At 40.8% G+C, this 24,325-nt stretch overlaps 1 protein-coding gene and 1 long non-coding RNA gene across 2 annotated transcripts; one reads left to right on the forward strand and one right to left on the reverse strand.

The window, feature by feature from the left end:
* Positions 1-2,832: 2,832 nt before the first annotated feature.
* kpna4 (karyopherin alpha 4 (importin alpha 3)) lies at positions 2,833-22,718 on the reverse strand. The gene is made up of 17 exons (XM_082179175.1): positions 22,514-22,718; positions 21,308-21,352; positions 21,110-21,199; positions 20,970-20,999; positions 19,758-19,810; positions 17,648-17,743; positions 17,474-17,559; positions 16,358-16,444; positions 12,405-12,574; positions 9,830-9,874; positions 9,623-9,754; positions 8,818-8,946; positions 7,497-7,601; positions 7,258-7,329; positions 7,016-7,178; positions 5,712-5,806; positions 2,833-4,662 (listed from the first exon to the last, which is right to left on the reverse strand). The coding sequence occupies exons 1-17, from the start codon at positions 22,580-22,582 to the stop codon at positions 4,564-4,566; spliced, it is 1,566 nt and encodes a 521-aa protein (XP_082035301.1). The 5' UTR covers positions 22,583-22,718; the 3' UTR covers positions 2,833-4,563.
* On the forward strand, positions 19,817-20,787 carry LOC309505763. Its single transcript, XR_014208582.1, has 2 exons — positions 19,817-20,300; positions 20,414-20,787. It is a non-coding gene; the product is annotated as an uncharacterized lncRNA (long non-coding RNA).
* Positions 22,719-24,325: the final 1,607 nt, after the last annotated feature.

The raw sequence follows: 24,325 nt of genomic DNA on the forward strand, positions 1-24,325 counted from the left end.
ATGTTTCTAGAGTGATTTAACTATGCTATCATGACTTAACACATTGCTAGCATGTTTTTCAAACATGATTTAACACATTGCTAACATTTCTACCATGAATTAACGTGTTGCATGTTTTATTACATTGTTAACATGACTCAGCACGTTGCTAACATGTTTCTGCGTGTTGACAGACGGATATAGGGTGGATGCAGGTTAAATACTAAGCAAGAGTTGATGTTTGAAAATTGAACCCCTCAATAAGACTATTTACGGATTTCCCGTAGTTTTGATCATCAGGATTAAGGGAAAACCGTAACTCGGATCAGCTAGAAGAGACTCCGCATAGATTCAGATCAGGCTAAAGGTTGGGTGGTCAAAGCTAGAGCACATTAAACTCAGAGATATGGTCTCAGGAGTTGATCATACCAACATTATAAACGCACTATTATTCCCAATAATAGCACAAAATCACAATGAACCTGATATAAAACAGCATTACCTGAATTAATCATCTTCAGAACACAACCTTCTTTCAATTCAGAAACTTTACTCATTACTTTCATTGTGAAAAACTGGCACACTGAGAAACATAACCATGAGGATTGTAAAGATACTGGAGCGTATCGGGCCTTACAGGATTAGTTCACCCCAAAATGAAAATTTCCTAATAATTTACTCACCCCAATGCCATCCAAGATTATCCATGTCTTTCTTTCCTCAGTGGGAGAGAAATTATGTTTTTTGAGGAAAACATTTCTGGATTTTTCTTCTAACAATGGACTTCATTGGTTACCATCGTTTTTAAGTCCAAATCAATACGCTGATTTCACGCAGCCGCCATTTTGAAATCGAAAGTGAGGCTCCGGTGGGAAGAACCCCGGAAGTAAAGATAAACAACAATGCCTTGGATTACCAACCTGAAGCTGCTGCCGCGATTTACACTATTGGATGTTAATATTCAATATAGGATATGTATGTAGTTCATTCCTGCTTCTTTTTTTACATTCTGAATTATATATAAAACAAATATTTTATTTATAAATGAATTTCACTGTATATAGTCTAAAGTATGAAAGAAATGTATGTACATTTTTAGAATTGACACAACATCATTAAACAACAATACGCCATCGCATTCACGACTCTCCTGTGATTAAAGGCGACACTTCCGGTTTTCTTCCCACCGGAGCCTCGCTTTCGATTTCAAAATAACGGCTGCGTGAAATCAGCGTATGCAGTTTCAAAAGTGTTTGAAGTGTTTAAACGGGCTGTACGCGATCACAGCTGAAGAAGAGGTTGTTATCTAGCGAAACGATAGGCCATTTTCAACAAAAAAGTACAATTTATAGACTTTTTACCTTCAATAGTTCGGATTGAGCTGATCAACAAACGGACAGGGAACTACGTCATCATGTTGAAAGGTCACGCCGGCAATACTATTTGAACTACTATTCATATTCATCAGAATGTTATTCATATACTATTCATATTCATATTCACTGAATACTATTACTCTATATTTATACCATGGTCTGGGTGAATACTCGATTCTGATTGGCTGCAGGGTGTCCATTAAAAAGTGATAGAGGACACTAGTAAAGGAGTTCTGGTGAAACTGACTGTTTACCGTTCGAAATGAATAAATAAATGCGCTGGCTACATCAGCTGTGCGTAACCATAGCAACAGGCAGTCAAAGTATCTATACAGACTATAAATCGAGCGGACTATAAATATCTCTGGTTGCTAAATAAACCGTCGGGCGTAACCAGGGAAACCAAGTTAAATGTTTAAAAAATGTTATTTGGCAAGTGACCATGGTATAAGCGGGTTAATGCCCTTCGAGGTGTCCATTGTCAGGTATTAATGGACTTCACTGCGCGTCGGACGCTTCACGCCTCGCCGTCGTCCATTAATACCTGACAATGGACACCTCGAAGGGCATTAACCCTTACATATATAACAGCAAACAATACTATTTGAACTATCCTCCTACGTACGGTCGCATTGTAAACAGTGGGGCGGTTCTTCTGCCGGCGCCGGCGCGACCTTTCAACGTGATGTCGTAGTTCCCTGTCCGTTTGTTGATCAGCTCAATCCCAACTATTGAAGGTAAAAAGTCTATAAATTATTATTTATTTTTTTAAATGACCTATGGTTTCGCTAGATAACAACCTCTTCTTCAGCTGTGATCGCGTACAGCCCGTTTAAACACTTCAAAGACTTTTGAAACTGCATTGATTTGGACTTAAAAACAATGGTAACCAATGAAATCCATTGTTAGAAGAAAAATCCAGAAATGTTTTCCTCAAAAAACATAATTTCTCTCCCACTGAGGAAAGACAGACATGGATATCTTGGATGGCATTGGGGTGAGTAAATTATTAGGAAATTTTCATTTTTGGGGTGAACTAATCCTTTAAATCCAGCGCAGTCCTGATGAGTCTCAGAGAGATCGCACGTTCATAAGGCAAGATTAGAAAGAGACATTCAGATCAAAACTGAACACTACTGAAACTCATCCAAATCTGATCAATATTAGTTAGGCTCTCGGGAAAAAGAAAAGAAAAATTAAGATTTAATAAGAACAACAAAACACAAATGGTGAGCTGGAAATAGTTTACACTTAGAAACATAATTACCGTTTATATAAGATTAATCTTCAGTGTTATAGTGTATAGGAAATCTGTTCAAAGCTCTATAAGACACAGAACACTTTGATTTGGATGGGGTGACTTCACTTCAATAGATTAGTGACTGGGTTTTATATATAGAGTAGTATTTCCGTGGGTCAGAGATGAGTTTGAGCGCTCGGTCAGACGGCGGACAGCTGAAGAGAGGCACCACTGGGACACATTTGAATATTTATTTGAATAGGTACAGAGCCTGTGAGTCCATGTCCAACAGGATAGGTACACCATCTATTTTTGTCTTCTTTTGAAACTACATATTTGCAAACAAGGAATGCCGCTGGGGGAGGGGGGGGGTAAAGAAAACATAATATAGCCATCGAGAGGTTATGCAAAACAAATTTAGCTCTACAGTTCAGAAACAGAACGGATGGGAAACAGCGCTATCAGTCCGCATCTGCTGTAATATTGCTCAACACTGAACATGAATATCTACAAGTAAAGATGGACTGTGTTTGAGTGGGAGTAACTGCCCATCTTTGCTAATGTTCACACACCTCCAAATGTGCAAAACGCTGTAGAATTGCTCGTCGGTCAGGAACAGTGAGGGGCTTAAATGGGAAGAAAAACGATGGTCACAGAAACATTACAGTAGGTACTTTGTTTTTAAAAGAAAAGCAAAAAAAAAAAGGTTTACACTTACGAAACTAAAACCCACTAAAATGAACTATGCTGCAGTTTAGCACATGCAAAGGATACGCGTCTGAACCCCCCCCGCACACATGATCACGTGACCCCGCTCAGAGGAGGGTCCGCAGTGTTTGTGCAGAGGTACCACACAACAGTGCACAATGTGCAGTACATGTATTTACACCAGCACTGAGAAATTAAAAGCAGACACGAGGGATAGACGGAAAAGAAAACAGGCTAAGGGAGAAACGCACACACTGGGAACAAAACGCACATCCCCGACCGATCATCCTCGACGAATCCACTCAGTCCAGTGTCATCAGCACTAAATCAGGTTTAAAAGGAAAAGGGGGGGGGGGGGGGGGGAATTAAAGTCATGACATTGTCTTCTTTAGATCACTGATGCCGAGTCAAGGTGATTTTTTAATCTTTTTTTAAATCCATTTAGTCTCCTCTCTTCCGGGCTATTCCACAATTTGCCGCTGAATTGGTCACCTTCCACACGCCGGTTGATTTTATTTTTTCCCATGTCGACTCGTTACATTCAGTCCTGCATTTCATCAGTCAGTCAAGCACACACACACACACACACACACACACACACACACACACACACACACACACACCATCACGTCCATTCACTTGCGCACATGCAGCACAGAAACGTTAGCGTGACGTCGCTAGCGTACGGGAGAGGGCTCTGGTCTGCTGGGTCCGTTCTCCAGCACGTCAGATCAACCCCTCAGGGGTCATTCACACACACTCACGCACTTACACACACACTCACGCACTCCTCAGAAGTGTGTTCGTGTCTCTTTGTTGTTGATGAGGTCCTCAATTATTGTCCTTACCTCAGATTACTAATGTGAGACGTCTTGGTTACTCCCATTGGTTGGGTTTGGTTTTGTTGAAGAGACACACGCCAGGCAGTTTTGGTGAAGTTTGCTCCGAGCGCGTTCGGTTTAGATGGTGGTGTTTTGAAACGCAGTATTCACCCACTCACTCTCACTCGCATCGCATCCACTCAAAGCCATCATCATCATTATCATCATCTCAAACGCCGACGGGACGCTTTCCTTCGGGAGGAACTCCACTCAATTTCTCTTGGGTTTAGATGCAGCTGGATCCCATCAGCCAAGCACAACGGACCTAATATTTATCATCATCACACTCTCTCTCTCGCTCTCTCTCGTTCGCTCTAATTATTTTTAATGTTGAACAGAGTGCTGCATCACAAACAAAACTCCAGGTGTCCCGTGGCGTCTAGAACTGGAACCCTTCTGCTGGCACGTTGGTGGGAGAACTGAAGTTGTACGTTCCTCCTTGGATGGCTTCGGGAACCAGGTTGGAGTCCTCGTCGATCTGAAAGAGAGAAGCCAGCGGTTCAGTGAGTGACTCGGGCTGGGGATCGATTCCTGATTTCCATCTAAACGTTGAGGGTGTGTTCTGCTCAGATCTCTTGCAGCTCAACCAATAGCGTGAGTTTGGGGCGTGGCTAGGGTTGAATTATAACGATACTGATTGCTTCCTAATTTCGATTCTAATAAGGTAAAAAAACAACAGCTTGAGATATTCACATTTAGTCTCATTGCAAAACATTTAATAGAAGCTGAAATCATGAACAAAAGTCAACAGGCTAAAGAACTCTTACACAAGGAACGTTTGCCTGTGGTTTAAACATACCGTAGAAAAATAACTAGCCTAACTAATATACATTTCAAGCATTATTAAAGACTATAGACACTCTGTAATTAAAAAAGAAGAAATAAAAAAATGAGCAATCACAAAACAAATAGATGCAACTGAACAAAGATACGATTGTATAGTGTTTTAGATTATCAGGTGTTCAGAAACTAATGAAGTGTAAAATAACTCTGCAGTTAATAAATAAAATACACATTATAAATATAGTTACAAAAGTTATTCAGTGAAGAGTGAGTGGATTCTGTCTCTTGTTGTTTGAGTGTTATAGAGACGCAGCAGGAATATTAGTGCTGTCCCTTTAAGAGCTGCACAGTGTAGTGACTCACGGAGTCGTCTCATGCTTGAATTGTTTAAAGTCATATCGATTTCTTTGAGCATTTCAATAAATGTTCAGTTGAAATTTAAATTTCTGAAACTGAAATTGAATTTTTTTTACAAGTATCCGATTCCAGATTCAAGTCTTATGAGTAACATGGTGTTGCAAGTGAACTGATCTAACTACTTTTTAAAATAATTTTCTCAGTGATAAATTAACATATTCCTGTGTGTGTGTGTGTGTGTGTGAGTGAGTGAGTGAGTGAGTGAGTGAGTGAGTGAGTGAGTGAGTGAGTGAGTGAGTGAGTGAGTGAGTGAGTGAGTGAGTGAGTGAGTGAGTGAGTGAGTGAGTGAGAGAGAGAGAGAGAGAGAATGTGCGTGCAGGAACTTACATCATCAGATGAGAAGAACTGATCGATGATCTCATAAGCCAGTTTGTAGATGTCCTCATTCTCATGGTTCTGCAGCTGCTCGATTTTCTCCAAACCTGAGCAACAAATGATGATTAAGATCTTCAAAAACACATGCAACAACAGGACCTTCATGAACTTAAACCCGTTTAAAGCCAGATGAAACAGCGCTGCCATCCTCAACACTGATGCGGAAAACAGGAGCAACACTGAGCCAAAACTATACAGTGAGAGGCTTTTCAATCCACAAATCACCAACATTTACTGTAATAACACTGACTGGAACCATAGTATTGTAACAGAAATGTGGGATATTCATATCGAATTTTATTATATTATTAATGAACACATGAATTAAAAGTATTTTTTGCTATAAAACTATAGTTTGTGCATTTGTATTATACTAAATGTATTTAGGCTACTGTTGTTCATAAATACCATAGAAACAATAGTTACTTTTTACCATGGCGGTAGGTTGTACTGAATCTTCAACATCCCTTCAGATGTTCACTCATGTTTATAAGCAAGAGGTGATCGTGTTCACTCGCGCTGCTGCTTAAACTGAGGCGCCTATAGTGATCCGTCACGCACATTAAAGCTGCTCTAAGCGATGCTGGGTGATGTCACGTCTTGTTGACATTCAAAGTATTGTCAAACAAAACGGAGGCTAGCTCGACCCTCCCTCCTCCTCATCCCGTCCCCTACCCATTCAATCATTCTTCTCTGTTATTGGCTGGAACACAGTTGATGTTATGTTTCGTGGTCCAGGCTGGGCCAGTTTGTTCTTGTTGTCGTTTGTGGAGCCTGGGCTGTCTACAGAGACCGCGTTTTGTACAGTGTGTTCAGGGGAAAGGCAGCTAGCGGATAGTGAGGAGATGTTTGCTGGATGTGACAAAAAAAAAAAATGTCTTGGCCTAAATAACGTGTGACATCACTTAGAGCAAAAAGCGATTGCAGAGCGTCAAACGGCACTTATTGTAAGAACTTCATGATCAAACTGACAATTGAAAAATGATACTGTGTTTTTTAACGAAAGTAACAAAACGAAGAGCTTATTGCGATCATAGGTTAACGGTGTTTCGGCTACAATGCTGTATTCGTCTTGTATACATAAGAGAGAACATGTGTACCGTTACACCCCTAATTACCATTTAATCAAATTTCAAGGATACTAAATTAGTTGTTATATAAGGTAAAGTGAGGTTAACCTCAACAATGGGCCAGAGCTGGGTTTTTCAGTCCGGTTTGAATAGTTACACCCCTAACACACACACTAGCGCTCTCACCTCCACACTCCTCGATGAGGTTGGCGATGGTCTCGGCTTCATCGTCGGCCATCTTGAGGATGTTACTGAGGCCGTCCAGCACGACCTGCACCACCTGCGCGTCTTTGACCGTCAGCAGGTTACAGAAGGGAGGAATCACCTGCTGCTGGATCAGGTACGCCACCTGTGGGCCGAGACGAGAACACATGTGAACACGCCGCTCCTCACACACACACACACTCACGTCCGGGCGAGCGGCTCACCTGATCCTTTCTGCCGCTGATGGTGAGGTTGCTGATGGCCCACGCCGCCTCCTTCTGAGTGCCGAAATCTCCCTGTGAGAAACACACCAGTGTGATACAATGAGTAAAGCTGTATTTTCTGTAAAGCTGCTTTGAAACGATGTGTATTGTGAAAAGCGCTATACAAATAAATGTGAACTGAACATTCATCATTCACTGATCAAAACTAAAGTGCATGTGCATGAGTTTGGGTCACCCACCTTATCCAGCAGCAGAATGATCATGGGCACTAGATTGGCGTCGATGACGGCCTGAACCTGCTGCTGGTTCCCTGCGGTGATGTTGGACAGGAACCACACGGCCTCCTGCGGGAGAACACACACACTCAGCACAGCAGCGTCAGGGCTCATGACGGGGTCATGTGTGTGTGACGAGCGAGTGGATCAGATCTCAGGGCGAGCGTGAGGTTCACAGGCCCTGCTGAGGTGGAGACGCTGGCAGAGGAGCTGAGGGTGAGGATGATGATATTGAGGCTCTAATCATCGGCCAGGCCGCGGACAAGCCTCGCAGGGGGCGGCCCGCCTCAGATGCACTCCTGTATCAGCACTGGTGTGTATGACACCCGCACCCATCAGCCACTCACACACACACTCACACGTTACTCTGAGCTGAACATTAAACACATGCTGATCTAACACTATTCAGGCGTCACTCGTGCCAGCGCCACACCTCAGCTGTCATCATATCCAACATCACGTACGCCATGATATTACAGTTATTACAGTAGTGCAGGGCTCGACATTAAGCCGTTTCATGTGCTCGTCCTTCAAGGAAATCTGCCATTCACTTGTCAGAGTAAAACATTTGCTTGTCCAAATGAATAAATGTGTTGTAAAAATAATTTATTCTGAAGCAATATTCTCAGTGTTCAGTCAGCTGCATATTTATGATATTTTAACCTTTATAAAGGGTATTTTTTCACAAATCATTTTAAATATATGCTGCATGTTTCAAATTTAAATTCTAAAATTTGAACAAACTAGAGTAATAAGACACTATAGGGCTGTTACCAATTTAATTAAGTAATTTACACTGAAAAATTACAACTGCATTAAATAATGTTATGAGATTTTTTTAAATATTTTTTTGAATATACATATAAGAAATGTTGGAAAGAATGAGACTTAAAGATGAAACTTTACCTGGTTACCAGTAGGTGGCGGCAGGTGACCATCTTAATGACATTGAATCATTCATTCAAAAGATTTGTTCGTATGTTAACTGAGTTTCTTTGAGCTGCACACATTTGTTTCCATTTCTCCTCATGAAGCGGAGCGACGTTCAACAGCACAACCTTGTTACCGTCACTATATTATATATTATTATTCACGATCAATCGCCACTTATGTGTTTTGGTGATTCCCTAGTTATTTTTTTGTCATTAACATTTTAATCAGGATACTTGAGTGAAAGAACTCTTAAAATTCTTTCACTTGCCCCTTCGAAAAGTCCACTTGTCCCAGACAAGCGTTAATGTCGAGCCCTGGAGTGGATCCTGACATTGTCCACATTCCCAGTTACCTTGTTGATCTTCTCTTTGGGGTGCGTGAGGAGTGCTGGGAAGTGACCCAAAGCATCACAGTTGAGCACCACCTGAGTCTGTTCATCAGTTCCTGTCACGATATTCCCCACCGCTCGCAGCGCTGCCGTCTGAAGCCATAAAGCAGACCGTTATACACAGGCATCACACGCTAATCGCTTTAATGAGTGAAGAGGAAGACACAGGGTTCGTACAGGTACTGGAAAATCTAATTACAGGACTTTCAAGCACTACTTTTTGGATTTAAGGAATACAATCTGAGATCTCACTAATCAAACAATATCTTTATTACCTTTAAATAAAAAAGGTAAATAAAAAACCAATAAAACAAAATGGTACAACTAAAGTGCAGCACATGCAATAATTTTGGCAACTTTAACCAGTGAAAGGATACCAAGACTAAGATATCCATTTCCTTACTCAAACTGATTTTCCCCCACATGAATATATGATTGACCTGAAGAATGAAAGCTGTATCATATACTTGGATATTTATGAGCAAAATCAAGCTCAAAGCAATGCAAAATGGTTCTATATCTATATCAGACGGGTTGCAGAGTTGATTTTGCATGAAAGGATTGTTTTATCGATAAAATTAAATACTAATTTCACATATAGTCTTTCAATAATTCAAGCACTTAAGACACTTTTATAAATATGGCTTTTTCAAGGGTTTTCCAGGACTTGAATGTGACTTGTTGAAATTTGAGCACCTTGTACGAACCCTGAAGAGAGAACAGGTCACATATCTCTGAAGTCACATCAATATAAAAGGCTCTTCCATACCTGAACTTTGACCTCCTGGTGGCTCAATAAGGGGACGAGGTACGGTACGATCCCGGAGTCGATGACCATCTGGATCTGCTCGTTGCCCGCGTCAGTGAGGTAAGACAGCGCCCAAACCGTGTCCACCAGGATCTGCACAGAGCTCAGAGTTAAACCTGTGTGCCCACATGACACCAGTTACAGTCACATGACCAGAGCAGCACTTACGTTGACGTCAGTGTGGTGAATGAGCACACACAGCGCAGGAAGAATCTGTGTGAAGACAGACAAGAGATTAGCCCAGTTTACACCAGCAAACACACCAGGTTTACGTTTACAGAGACTGATAATCCAATCATGAAGTGTCAATTGCAGTCTCCATTTACAACGTTTGACAGCATCGAGCACTAGAAGTGACCGCAAACATGTCTACTGAGGGCATGAGTGCAATGGCCAAACAGAGTTATTTAAATTTGTTCAGTATCAGTCAAAATCAAGAGTGCAGAGTCTCATAGACAACAGTGCACACATGTAAACGAGATTCACTGGGAAGAGTAGACTAGAGACAGAAGTTAATTGCTGGATTGCTGCAAAAATGCCACAGAAATTAATATAAAAGCCCCCAAAACACACGGGTGACTTTTTTTGTGCATTTCAAGACAACAGAAAATTAGATTGATTTTATGCACCAGTTCAATAAACAAGTTGTTTATATTAAGCGACTTGCATTTCAGACAATATTGTCAATCTGTGTTCTATTTCTACAACAAAAAGCACTAAACAAAACCCGTGGCCATCTCTGATCAACTGGAAATGGGGTTTCATTCCTGACTCAATCTGCATTTCTGAACGCAGCTGTTGAGCGAATGATAAAATAGTCCATCTGTGTTTGAATGAATGATTCAATGACTCGCTCATTAAGATGAGGTGTGTTAAAGGTGGGTTGAAGCTGCGCAGCGTCACGTTTAACACACCTAATGACTTTACACTACTTACTGGAGGCTTTAGTTTCAGATTTAAGTGTCATTTTTGTTCCATCATTTCATCTCTCTATATTCAAAATAATGTTTAAAACATTAGTCTCATAACATTACGCGGTTGTAATTGCTGTGTAAGTGCATTAAACGGTCTATCTCACTTTAAATTTTCAATATTAATCGCCAGCTCCTGCGAGGACTTACATTTATATTTATATTATTTATCTCATATATAAGAGTTCGATAAATGTTCGATAATGTTTATGCGCCAAAAGCGCAACGAAACTCATTTGAACCGCGTGTCACACGGACCATTTATCCGCTCGGCTCAAAGTCCAAACGGCAGCGCGGGCGCGAGCTCACTAGAGCAGATGTGTTTACTCTGATCGCTCTCGTCACGAGATCCAGTGAGAAGCGCTTGAGTTCAGCGAGGAACACAAATGTCTCAGTGATATAAACCAGTTTAAAGGCAGATGAAACGGCGCTGACAAACAGGAGAAACACTGTGCTCAACGATACAGTCTGAAGGCTTTTCCGTCTACAAATTCCCATCATTTACCATGGATTTACTGTAACGTTAGCCTAGTAATATTAACTGCACCATGAAATGTGGGATATACATATTGAATTGTATTATATTATTAATGTAGACAATGTATTAAAGGACTAACGGAATATAATTACAGTATTTAATAATGTATTTAGGCTACTGTTTTTCATACAAACACCATAGAAACCATAGTTAAATTTTGCCATGATGGCGAGGTGCTATAGGCTATAACTGGTTTTATCAGTGGTTATGATCTAAATGCATGATGTGTTTCAAGACAAAACATGTAATATTAATATTGCAGCTGCACTGCAAACTGTGCTGAAGATACGTGTCATCGAAGTCAGGCGACACAAACCTGTCTCAACACTTGAAATGATATCCTCCATTAGCACATGCAGACACTAAGAAATTAATTTTCCAATTAAGATATTTATTTTGTTAAGGAAGAATGACAAATGTTTGAATGTTCTACCTCAGATTTGTGAAATGTTCTCCTGTTTGGCAAGTGTTTGTCATGATATGTTCTGGCAATGAAGAGTAGTTTAAAACGCTCTGGTTTCTACAACTTTCACTTAGGAGCAAAAATCTGCCTTTAAACTCGAAAGAAATAAAGATTTGACATTTATCGTGATAATTATCGATATCGACTGATATAAAACAATTATCGTGATGCTTTTTTTGGCCATATCGCCCAGCCCTACTGTAATCTTGTCAAATTTTTATATTTAATTCAATTCACATTTATTTGTATAGTTATTTTCACAATACATATCGTTTCAAAGCAGCTTTACAGCAAATGCATGAGTCCACATTGCAATTTAGAGTGATCTTTTATCATAGGAAACTGTCTAAGTTATGCATTTCAGAAACGTACATATACAAAAAAAAAAAAAAACACAGTTAGCTAATGTATTAATTTAAACAATATATTAACTCATGTACATTTCTGAAATGCATAACTTTGATCTGTTATCAGAGGTAACTGTCTCTCCAAATTGTAATGTGGACTCATGCATTTCTGTAAAGCTGCTTTGAAACGATGTGTATTGTGAATACAGCCCGGATGAGAAGTGTACAGATGGAGAGAAAGCAGCTCGCAGGACATTTTAAATAACGTCTTTCTCATTAAACATCATTTAAATAAACGAATATTCGATTTTTAAGAGCCCAAATATTCGAATGCAATATTTTTGATCCGTATCCCTATCTCTCGGCCCGTGGCAGCTGTTAGCAGCTAGCAGTGAAACGCCACAGACACACGTCACACTCGTACCTCCTGGATGGTCTCCATGGGCGGCGGCGGGTCCTTGTGGCGGCACAGGTTGACCATGACCCAGGTGACGTTGCGGAGGAAGGTGATGGGGATGGAGGGGCTGATGAAGGACAGGAGCGGTTTGACCACACCCAGACTGATGACGTAATCTCTGCACTGAGGACCATCACCTGTAACACACAGCGATCATCATCATCATCATCATAGTCCCATCAGCCTGTGATCACGACACGCAACACAGACAGCTTCAGTTAGTGCTGGGCGGTCATACCGAAGTTTATTTTGTTATGATATGAATGTTTAATATACCGCAAGACCAGTGTGGTGGACTTTTAATAGATAATAGTAAGCTGTATATTAACTAACCATGTCTCTAACATCTAATCTTACTTCCTCTTTCAGGCCTAACATGATAACTCTTTGAAACACAATGTACTAAAACGTTCTGTCCTGTGTGTTTGAATGCTGTATGTTGTGTTGCCATACCCCTTTGGTAGTGTGAGTGTAAAAATATAAAAATGGGAAGTGAAACTAGACAGATGACTAGGTTTGAACCTTGTGAATAACAATGAAGTAATCATTAAAACAAAGTTTGCTTTACCTGGTAACAGAAGGGTTCGTCTATGAAAACCAATCAAATTGTGGGGAAGTTATGTAATGCAGTATGACATTTTTGCCATACCTCCTTATTCTATTAAAACTGTTGTGTTCGTGTTAGCTGGTGGGATTCTCAATGGGATTTGTCTGAGATCCTCCGGCCTTGCTTCTTCTTGGGGGAGATTCTCTGAGAACTGCTCGAGAGATCCTCCGGCCGTGATTAAAGCATTTAAAGGACATTTGCTGAAGTCTGTCTGTCGATTATTCCAGCGCAGGAAGTAAGCTAGTTAGGGGAACAGGTATTAGCACCCAGCCGACGACAATGCGTAGACGCGCTAGAGTATAGGATTAGCACCCAGCCGACGTCGATGTGTAGATGCGCTAGAGCAGGGAACGACAACTGGCGGCCCGCGGGCCAAAACTGGCCCGCCAGCAATATTTTCTGGCCCGCCGGATTATTTTGGAAGTCCTAAATGCTGCACAAAACTCTTCCACTACTTGAGAAAATCCGTAGTCGGAATCATGCGGCACGGGATTACATTTTAAAGTATAACTGTGCGTTCACACCGGACGCGAATAGCGCGTCAAATTCGCGCCTGCCGCGTCTAGTTATACGCTTGACCACTTAGTGTCCATTCGCGCGTCAAAAGACGGTAGCGGTCGGAACTCTGGTGTACTTTGGACGGAGCGGGCGGTCTGACTGACAATAGCCCACTCCCGACATCTTTTGACAGCGTATCCGCACTTAATTCTGACCGCCTGTACACCTAGCTCTGAGGAGCTGTTTGGTACTGAAACCATTGTCAGTCAACAACATTCTTTTTTTGCAAGGATGTTTGAAATAGTTCGGCAGAAAATAGCCTACTTCATTTGTCAGTAGGGCAATATGATTTTCGTTTATGTTGCTTAGAAATTTGAGTGATAGGCTTTGTCCTATTTAATTTATGTTAGGCTATTTATATTTCAATTTTTTTCTGTGGCATTTTTTTTCTCTGCTGACAGTACAATGTTAAAATAGCCTAATATTTATATTGACACGAACAATTTTTGTATAGCATTTATTATAGGCTACTTAATCTCATTCTTGCCGTTAGAGACATTTGAATGTGAGATTATGGAAACGAGATCTAAATTTTGCGGACCCGTCAGGTCGGGAAATAAAGCGGGTGAACACCGAGTGTATTTTAAGCGGTTGCTGAACAGAACCTTGTGGGAGCGGGACAGAAAAAAAGCAGTCCCCCGCAGAACTCCTTAAACCTTAGGTGTGTATGTGTGTGTCCCGAATAAATAATAATACAAAAAAAAGGAATAAAGTTCAAAAGTCGGACTGTAAGCGAATGAGTATGATTGCTATTCACACCTTTATTAAAATGGCTGTAATCTGTTACCACAATAGTACTTGATCTGTAGGCCTGTCGCGATAATTAAATAACCGTCTGATCGCGATTATTTGATCTAACCGCGATTGTTTCAGACAACCGCGATTATTGCACTCTTTTATAGTCATGAGAGTCATGGACCAAAAATAAATAGACAAGCACTAATTACGTTTTCCAGCAATATATTCAAAGTCATCTGAAGCCATTCCATAGCTTAATGTGAGGGACAGCAGTATATTTACATTGTTAAAGTTCACAAACTCGTCTGCAGCTGTCAATCATTCCATTCAACATTCAAACAGCGTGCGTCGTCCGGTTACGACAGGATACGGTAAAACTTTTTCCAATGTGACATTGACGTTATAATGCTTGATCTGTAGATAACGGGCTGTGGATTTGCATAAAATGACTTTATTTTGCTGGAGTTTTTTGCTGTTTCTAAATGACTCGCTCGCTACCGTGTGCCTACACAGCACAAGGACTATGAATTGGCATCAGATGCACAATAACTGGAGTTTAAAACTGTGAAGAAATAAATGATCAATAAACTGTTGGACTGATATAGGATTTGTGCCCTTGACATTTCTTCGCTTTGTGCCGTGAACTTTTAAATGCGCACTTGTGCAGCCCTGCGCACTGTGACTCCATGTTGCATTAAGCACATCATTCTGCACCCGCGATGCGCATACGCGCTTTGTTCCGCTCTGTTTTGAAGCGTATCATATTATCATGGTTTGTGCACATTTGTTTTTATTAACATGTTTAGATTTTTTTAAATTACTGTGCAGATGTTTTCAAAAATTACTTTTTGCTGCTGATTTATACACTCACTAAGTTTAATAAACAAACTGTCATAGCTATTGAATATATTTATTTAATATTTAAAGGTGTTAACTGTAATCTTACACTGCAAAATGATAACTTACAAAGGATTAAATTCATCACAATTATTTAATGAATGAAGCACAAAGCCCTAAAACAGACAATTAATCGGCATAACCGCAATTATTTTTTAGACAATTAATCGTCAGCCAAATTTCATAATCGTGACAGGCCTATTGATCTGTTTAAAATGATTTCCTTGATAGATTTCCTTGATATATGCCTAAGGTGTTAAATTAAAAATAAAACAAAAAAATTGTCTAATCCAGTAATTAATTTTTTCTATTTTTGATCTGAGCACAATCAGAAAATCCATTGTTATTCGTTTTTTCATTTTAGTTCAGGAAATAAATAATGGAAAAACAAGTCGTTTTTCATCTTTTTAATTTTTGGTTTTAATTTGAAAAAAAGATTGAACGAATGATCCACGGACGGTGACGGACCCATCATATTCCGCGATTATAGGCCTATATAAGAATATTTAATTTGTATCCATAGGCCTACTCTGTGTAGCTGGCCCGCCATCTACTGGCTAAAAAAAATATTGGCCCATGGCCAAAGTTACTTGCCGACCCCTGCGCTAGAGTATAGGATTAGCGGGTGTTTTTATATGAATGTGTGTTTGAAGGGAACGGACTGTCTTAGTTTTTATGTTATCTTCATGTCATTTAATCTGGCACCTCTTTGTAAACAGCATGATATTGTGGGGCCTTGCAAACCTGTATCAATACTAGAGTGGGATTTCTCTACAATATTCACTCATGACAGTAAAATGGGGAAGTCTAAGTCAATCTACTGCAGTATTTCCTCTCAATCAGTAGAAAATGTGGTTTACCCCAGACATGCTTTATATAAAAAAATATTTAAAAAAAATCATATACCATGAAACCGGTATAATATTGAAAAACACTGTGATAAATGATTGATCACACCGCCCAGCACTAGCCTCAGTCACTCCGCTCCATGAGTGTGAACAGACCACATGACACTCAGGATGTGAAACACACAACTACCGGTTGACTCGTGTCAAATCCCATCAGCTCATGATAACGCTCCAGTACGGAGAACAACTCTTATGTGGAGTTCGACACTTACCGATGATGTTGCCTAAAGCCCAAACCGCCTGCTCACACACGTTCTGATGAGGGGAGTGCAGCAGCCGCAGGAACAGAGGAACCGCATCTACACACACACACAGAGATAAGAAACACTAGCAGATGGAGTTTGTGATGAGCTGCATCTACAGTGAACCGAGAAGCTGACAGATACATTATAGAGCTGTAATAGAGCTTATAGAGGATCTAGTGCTGTGCTTCGCTCTGAAACACACAGTTTGAGTCCACATATTTTAATTAAACAGCAGCCTTTTGAAACGTTGAGCACTTGGTTAACGGACACTCAGAGAACTTCTTTAAAGGCCCCGATACACCAAGCAAAAATCATTAGATCCCCCGAAACTACTGTTAACTAAACTCTACTGTACAACAGTAATATATGTCTGTCAAGTTAAACCGAACTTTTGTTGACGGGTGGCCGTGAAGACCTTTGAGTTTCTGTGTGTTTATGACATGAGGATAGTTTTTTTTCAAATTAAGTGGTTAAATGCTCACAAAGTGACTTTCAGAGCGGATCTAGAGTCTGGAGATCAAGTTCATGCATTCGTGTCCTCATATAGACGAAAGAAGCGCGAGCGTCACGTGCTTCAGCGTGTGTGTGTGTGGTAAATGAAACTGTGCGTCGTCTGCACCATTCATTCACACAGAAAATGTAGGATTCGTATTTAAATAGTCTTTGCGGTTTAATATTCACACACTAGTCTTTATTGCGATTTGATTTCAAGTTTAATGAACTGCAATACCGCGAAAACCATAGCCGCTAAAGTTACTACATGGACTCCATTTTGTCTGTGAATGTGTGTCATTCTTTCAGGGGGCGGGGGGGCGTTTTGAAGGGGCGGGCCATCCACCAAAACAATGGTAGGGGAAACACTGTCTCAGTGTGGGCGGAGTCAGATGTTTGATAACACCTTCGATTTACCCCTAAACAAAGAACCGAGTATATCAGGGCCTTAAAGGAGTCCACAGCTATATGTACACATCACTAGCTGATTTCTTTTGACTAGTCAGCCAATACTACTGTTCCTCTGTCAGCTTCTGCTACTTCAGCACGTGAGCTCAGATTAGTGTGTGTAGGAGCATCAGGGTAACGTACTGGACTGCACCACGGCCTGTGTCTGCTCAGACGTGCCCGACGCGATGTTGGTCAGAGCCCAGGCCGCCTCGAACTGCAGAGACGGGCTACACAACACAGAGAGAGAGGGAACACATGAGCACGAGAAACACACAGCATCAGAGGCGCCTCACACTCACAGGACACGGGTCTTACTTGTCGTCTCTGTCCAGACAGTGCACCAGGATGGGCAGAATCCCAGACTTGATCAGGTCGTCTATGGGAGGGTTGCGGTCGCTCGACAGAAGCTTCCTGCAGGACGAGCAACACGATTATTACCTCACACAAGTTAAAAGAGAGTCACACACTACAGGAAGCTCTACTAAAACTCTGGAATTTTCCCAAATCTTCACTCACGTCTCAACCATTTTTGCAGGGGATTAACAACGTTTCTTCTTTGGGTTCGCTTTTAAGCAGAGGTGGGTAGAGTATCCAAATAATTTACTCAAGTACAAGTACAAGTAATAATCTTAGTTACTTCAATAAAAGTAACCAATGAAAAAACTACGCAAGTAGCTAGTTACTTCAGATATATAGGCCTATATATTATGATATTATTTAGATATTTTTAATTTAAATGACTATTATTATCATAATTCGATAGGCTATATTTGCAACAAAAACAGAAGACAAGCCATTATTTCTGCCATCTTTTGCCTGAGAATAATTGCCTGTCCTTTGGTTTGTATACTAGTAACTTACACAACTACATTTGGATTATTAGACGATGTCGAAATAAAGGGACTCTGCAGAGTTTTGCATTCACACATTACATCACATTACCGCGGGATGGCGGGTGTTCATTTCATAAACTGTGGACAATGGTAGCTTATTTAATGTATACATTAATGTATATGTCCAAAAAACGGGTAATGTCATTCTTTGTAGTAGTGCTATCGTGGCGTAATAATCTGTTTGGTTGTAAAATGTATTACCTGACTGAAATTAAATCGAATGTGTCGTCCTGTGGACTCATTCATTCACAGACAGCTTACGAAGATGTTCAACTAATAAAGATCTTCATCGCTGGCAAACAATGATGCAATTTGCAGATTTGCTTTCACTGACTGTACTGTAGGTCCACTTCATCTAACACTCTTGATGTTCTTAAATCTTCCTGTTACGACTCCGAGTCGAGTGTGAATTGAAAGCGCTTCAGACGATTCAGTGCGTGCAGGGACTGAACGGATCATTCAAACTGATTCGTGAACCGATTTACACAGATCTGCCAACTTGTTGAAGTCTTTGAACAGAATCGACTCAAGAGTGATTCATTTGTGGATTGAGCATCGCTCATGGCCAGAAAAAAGATACAGCGCGCTTGATATAAACTACGCATTTAAAGCAACACTAAGGAACTTGTCCTCTGCGGTCCCCCTACAGGTTGGAAGCGGAATTGTCCATTACCGCTGTCGTAAATAATTTCTCCTCCCGCAGCCTACCGTCACACGCACACTCACTGTTTATCCAGCGCCGGCTTTGGAATGAACGATGTCCACAGACAAGGTAGAGTATGTTGCATGATTTCATGAAAGTATGATGTATTGCGACATCAGAAATGAAGAAAAACTAAATGACTATTGTAACGCTTGACGTAAAGCAAGTCAAATTTGTAGTTTTCTTCTCTCATTAGAACTACAGAAACGTGACTCGGTTTGGCAAACTTGCATAGTGTGGTTATAGCCGATATAGGGCTGCAAAGCGGATCCAGAAGTGCCGTTCACCCTGTTACGACTTAATGAACCACTGATACGATTTTGGAAACATTATTTTATGGTAAAAAATGTTGCTTTAACAACGTATTGCATTAAAATAAAGTAACGAGAGGAACGTTGCCCAACGTAACAAAGTAAAAGTACTGTTTTTACATTACTACTACTACTCTTAAAAGTAAATTTTACCAAAAAAAAAACTCAAGTAAATGTAACGAAGTAAATGTACTTCATTACTACCCACCTCTGCTTTTCAGTAGGCCCATTATACTCACATTCATTACTGTGGTAAAGGAGAAACGCTGTGGGAAAGATAGCCTACCTTTTTACTTGCATGTAAAATTCTCTCTAACTCAGTTTGTGCTTATTATTATACTTCGTCAAGTTTATTAGTAAAGCGAGTTTCACATGCGCGGGTGATTTTAGATTTGCTTTCTCTAGCAGCGCAAAATCAAGCATAGCTTAAATGTCTAGCCCTCGTGGAGGATAAGAGTCACTCTTCAGACCTTTTACAACAAGTAGAAAACATTGATGCTGAACGAGCCGTCACTCACCTGGCGGCCTGAACGGCGCTGAGCTGAACACCCTGGTTATCACTGGTGGCATTCTGCAAACAACCATCACACGCCTCATTATATGAAGACCAACAGCAACATGTCTCAATCACCACTTACACCCTTTCACCAGAGCAACAGCTATTAGGGTGAATCTCACGAAACGCCTCGAGCATGTAGTCGATGGAGTGAGTCCAGAGGTTCAGTGTAACCGCCTTGGACAGAACGCAGAGCACGCCGGAAGAATCTCACAGGCTATCGGGAGTATCGTAAATGCAAGTTTCCTAGTCGGATATTTGACATGAGTGCCCTCTCAAATCGTGTTTACCATCGGGAGTTGCTGGCGGAGGGGAGAACGATTGCTGCAGCGACTGATGTTCTTTATTAGTTTTTCCACAACAGCTAAATCACCTTGTCATTAAAGTACTACACATTTACAAATGTGAATCATTTGAAGTGTATTGTATGCTTTATACACAGTGGATATAGCCAGTATTTGACCGACAATTCCAGAATGGTCATCAAGCTGATTATCTAGATAGTGTGGTGAATGTTTACATTTAGGCTTTAAAGGGATAGTTCACCCAAAAATTAATTAGCCCATGATTTCACTCACCATCAAGCCCTCCTAAGCGTTTATGACTTTCTTCTATCAGACGAATACACTCAGAAGTTATATTAAAAAGATGATCACATGCGTAGAGTGAGATTGAAGGGTACCAATGGAGGAGTGGCATTCAAAAATCCTCAAGGTTTTGAAAAGTTGAATCATGAATGTGTTCGATACTGCACTGAAGATTTTGAAGATTTAAAACCATAAACATGATGTTGTTACACTGGGAAATCTAAAACTTTTAGGATTTTTGTTTTAAGGTTAAAAACATTGAGAAAAATGGATCAGAACTATGTAAGGTGCAGCACTACTTCCATGTAAGGATGTGAAGTCTGTCCAAACTATTTATTTATTTAATCAAATCAGCCTATATAATGTAACACTGGGAATCTAAATGAAAGTGAAAGAAAAAGAAAATCCTAAAACTGGTTTCATTTTCATTATACAAGAATCTACTACTAAATTGTATTATAGAGGAAATAAGAGCCAGACATGTTTCATGAGATTCACTCACTAAAAACATTTCCCATTTGTCAATCATCAAAATCACAGTGTACATTTTTAATTTAAAGACTATTTAAAAAAAATGCATGACTCACCTGCACAATTGCTTCAAGCGAAGTGTTTTGCTATTGGAAAAAAAACAAATTGTTACAGCAATAATTACTACAAATTCAGTTCAGCATTAAATCCTGAAACCCCCAGACAGAGACAGAGCAGAAGCAGAAGTAGTTCTTACGGTCCTGAAGTCCCCGTCGGCATCCGAGTCATCACAGATGTCCTCGTGCGGGACATTCCTCCGCTTCAGCAGGTGCTCGTCTCTCTTATTCTGCAGGAGAAACACACCAGCTGTTCAGGTGTCCACACTCACACACACACACTGCATTTACAGTGTAAACACTACTGACCTGTCAATCAAACACTGAGCAACTCTTACCTTTCTGAGCTCCACCACCACTTCTGTGCGCTGTCTTCTCATCGTCTGTACAGGAGAAACCAGAAGCATCATTACTGATCATAACACACACACAGATGTCAGTCTACAGATGAGCCACCCGACCTGCACATCTTAGCTATGAGGAAACAGAATCATTCTACATGCACTTCCAGCTCTTCATGTCATCCAATCTCATATCACCTCAAAATGAAAGACGTAGAAGATTGTCATTTTATTACACTTAACACATGGATGATACAAGTCTGTTAAAAGTATAAATCACAGCATTAAAGTCATTCTTCATTACCTGACTCCAGCACAAAGCCAAACAATAACCTTAATTACTACTTTAAACACGTTTAGACGAGAGTTCTGACCAGCTTCTTTGGTTTAATGCTAATCTTCTATAACACTGTGTTGTTTTTCAAGGTTTTCAGACTGACTACATAGTTGTTGAAAAGGGTGTTCCTCAAGGTTCAATCCTGGGACCTCTAACGTTCTCCTTTTTTTTTTTGTAAATTAACAACCTCAGGTGTGCTCTAATTGTTCTTTCCATCTTTATGCCGACGACACAGTTATTTACAGCACTGATTGGGATGTGTTACACACTCGGGAATCTCCCCAGGCTTGTTTAGCCGAGAGGCGCGGTGTTTTGATGTGCGCAGGGCGCTGTTTGCGTGAATGTGATGCGGTAAAAGAGAGAATAACGGCTGGTAACTCTCTCACACACACGACACGATGGTTCCGATCACAGTAAACACACTGCCTATTAATAATCTGCCCTTCTGAGTGCTTTCAGCCCGAGCACGCAGCAGAAAGGCGTCTGGAGGATGTTATTGTGCAGCAGGCCGAGCTCATGCTAACACTCACTGCAGGACTCACACACGACCACCACACACACACACCGAGCCCAGAATCACACATCACGACCCATCCGAGCACATCTCTGCGCTTGTTTTAAAGACTGACGACAAATACACACTTTAATGGAGAGCTGCGACGCGCGTTAGCTTAGCTCGAGGCTAACAGCGAGCTAGCCGCGCGGCTAACACCTTCACATCACAAGTTCGGCTGATTCAACCTCTCTATTCTCGCATAAACGCTCAGATCTGAGCACGCATCGTGTTATGAGAGCTCGAGAGCGGAAGATTGCGCGATTATTCGTGAAGTGTCTGTAAATCTGCTCGACGTCACACGCGTCTTTACCTCCAGATCGCGCCCTTTATTCTTGAAGTTCTTCAGCCGCTGCTTGTCCAGTTTCTCGCTGTCGCTCATGTTTGCCGATGTGTGTGGATATAATCTTTAATTTAAACGTATTTGCAGTTCTCTGGAGCTGAATGTGTTCGCTCGGCTCTTGTAGACACCGGAATGTTTTATGCTAATGAGGCGCGGTGTATGCTGGGATTGCCGGTGGAGCGGCACCGCCTCGCGAGGCGTGCGGAGAATAACGGGGGAGTGCGGGACGCGTTATATTATAGCACTATTGTGTGATCGCGTCGCGTGCGCGAATGAAGCGATTATTTCTCTGTGTTTTGTGATCGGAAAAAGCTTCTGGAATCGCCTACAAGAGATTATATTTTGTAACGAATCTACTACTGATGGGAGAAACGAAGCTTTTCAAAGCTTCGAATCAATTGAACCGATTGAGTCGCAAAATGATTCACTGTTTCGAAGCGTTTGAATCGCACACGCTGGTGACCCCTGCTGATCAGAACAGCGCAAAACATGCATACAAACACCCATTGCAAATATTTTATTTAAAGTAAAATCTGGCAAATGCGATTAACTAATCATTTAATAAGATTAAATATCAAGTGTCTGTATAATATGTGTTCTTTCATGAATTTTCAGACTTCAGATCATCGCCCCCCCAGCGAAGCCCCGTTTTACTGAAATCACGTGACTTTGGCAGTTTGACACACGTTCCGATCCACTGATTCGAAACGACAGATTCGTAAAAGGCCCATCACTGCGCAAGCATTAAAACTGTTAGATTTTTTCATTTAAATAATTTCACGACTGTATTTAATTTGCCAATTCATCATTATTATTAATAGTATTATTGTTGTTGAAGTTGTCAGGAGGAAGTGTAATGTCTCCGGCAGGTGGCGCTCTGCGTTTGACAGAAAGCCAAATTCACCTTTGCCAAAACCTGAGACATCGCTGGGACGGAAATAAAACGAGACGATCTCTCTCTCTCTCTCTCTCTCTCTCTCTCTCTCTCTCTCTCTCTCTCTCTCTCTCTCTCTCTCTCTCTCTCTCTCTCTCTCTCTCTCTCTCTCTCTCTCTCTCTCTCTCTCTCTCTCTCTCTCTCTCTCTCTCTCTCTCTCTCTCTCTCCTCGAACTTATGTTGTTTATTTTTCATCTGTATTTCCCTGTTCTGCCCGTCACTCTCCCCTTGCATTTTATCTTCTATTTATCTTGTTAATTGCTTATATGATCATTGTATAAGCTAACAGCGAACGTACCCAGAACATTCACTAAGGTTCTTTTAAAGTTGTGTATTAAGTTATTAGTTAAAGGTACAATATGTAAGAATTTTGCATTAAAATATCCCCAAATCTCAAGGCCAGTGTTATATATTTTGTTAAGTTGATTACTTACAATATCCCAAATGTTTCCAACTATTTTTAAATCGTGAGAAAATTGCGATTTTAACCAAGGAAACGGGGCGTTAGAGCAGGGGTGAGCTGGGAGTCGCCAGTCAATTGCGTCATATCCGCGTCACCCTCGGTTTCTGCTCGTACTGCGTGGAGTCCTGGACAAATGCGGAAGTTGTAGTTGTAGCGTCTATCAAGCAACAAACGTTAGCTTGTTTCTTGCAGTCGTTATGGGACACAATTATTCTTTACCGATTGCAGCTGGTTCTGTCGACAAAGTATGCTTAATTTGATATTTTCCAAATGTAGCATTCGGTAATAGTTATGTTTATGTAAGGAAAGTATTACTGCTTTAGATTTGTGTTTAGTTTATTGACATTGTTTATCACGTCTGGTGTTTATGGCCATGTAAATAAAC

This window comes from Leuciscus leuciscus, assembly GCF_965113295.1.
Source record: "Leuciscus leuciscus genome assembly, chromosome: 9".
Lineage (NCBI taxonomy): Eukaryota > Metazoa > Chordata > Actinopteri > Cypriniformes > Leuciscidae > Leuciscus > Leuciscus leuciscus.

Bases quoted from the DNA above. Each gene is read 5' to 3' on its own strand.
- kpna4 (XM_082179175.1), bottom strand. From the start codon at position 22,582: ATGAGCGACAGCGAGAAACTGGACAAGCAGCGGCTGAAGAACTTCAAG. The intron at 9,875-12,404 runs GTACGAGTGTGA...GTCTTCACACAG, and splicing joins CCATGGAGACCATCCAGGAG to ATTCTTCCTGCGCTGTGTGT. The intron at 4,663-5,711 runs GTAAGTTCCTGC...TCTCTCTTTCAG, and splicing joins AGTTCTTCTCATCTGATGAT to ATCGACGAGGACTCCAACCT.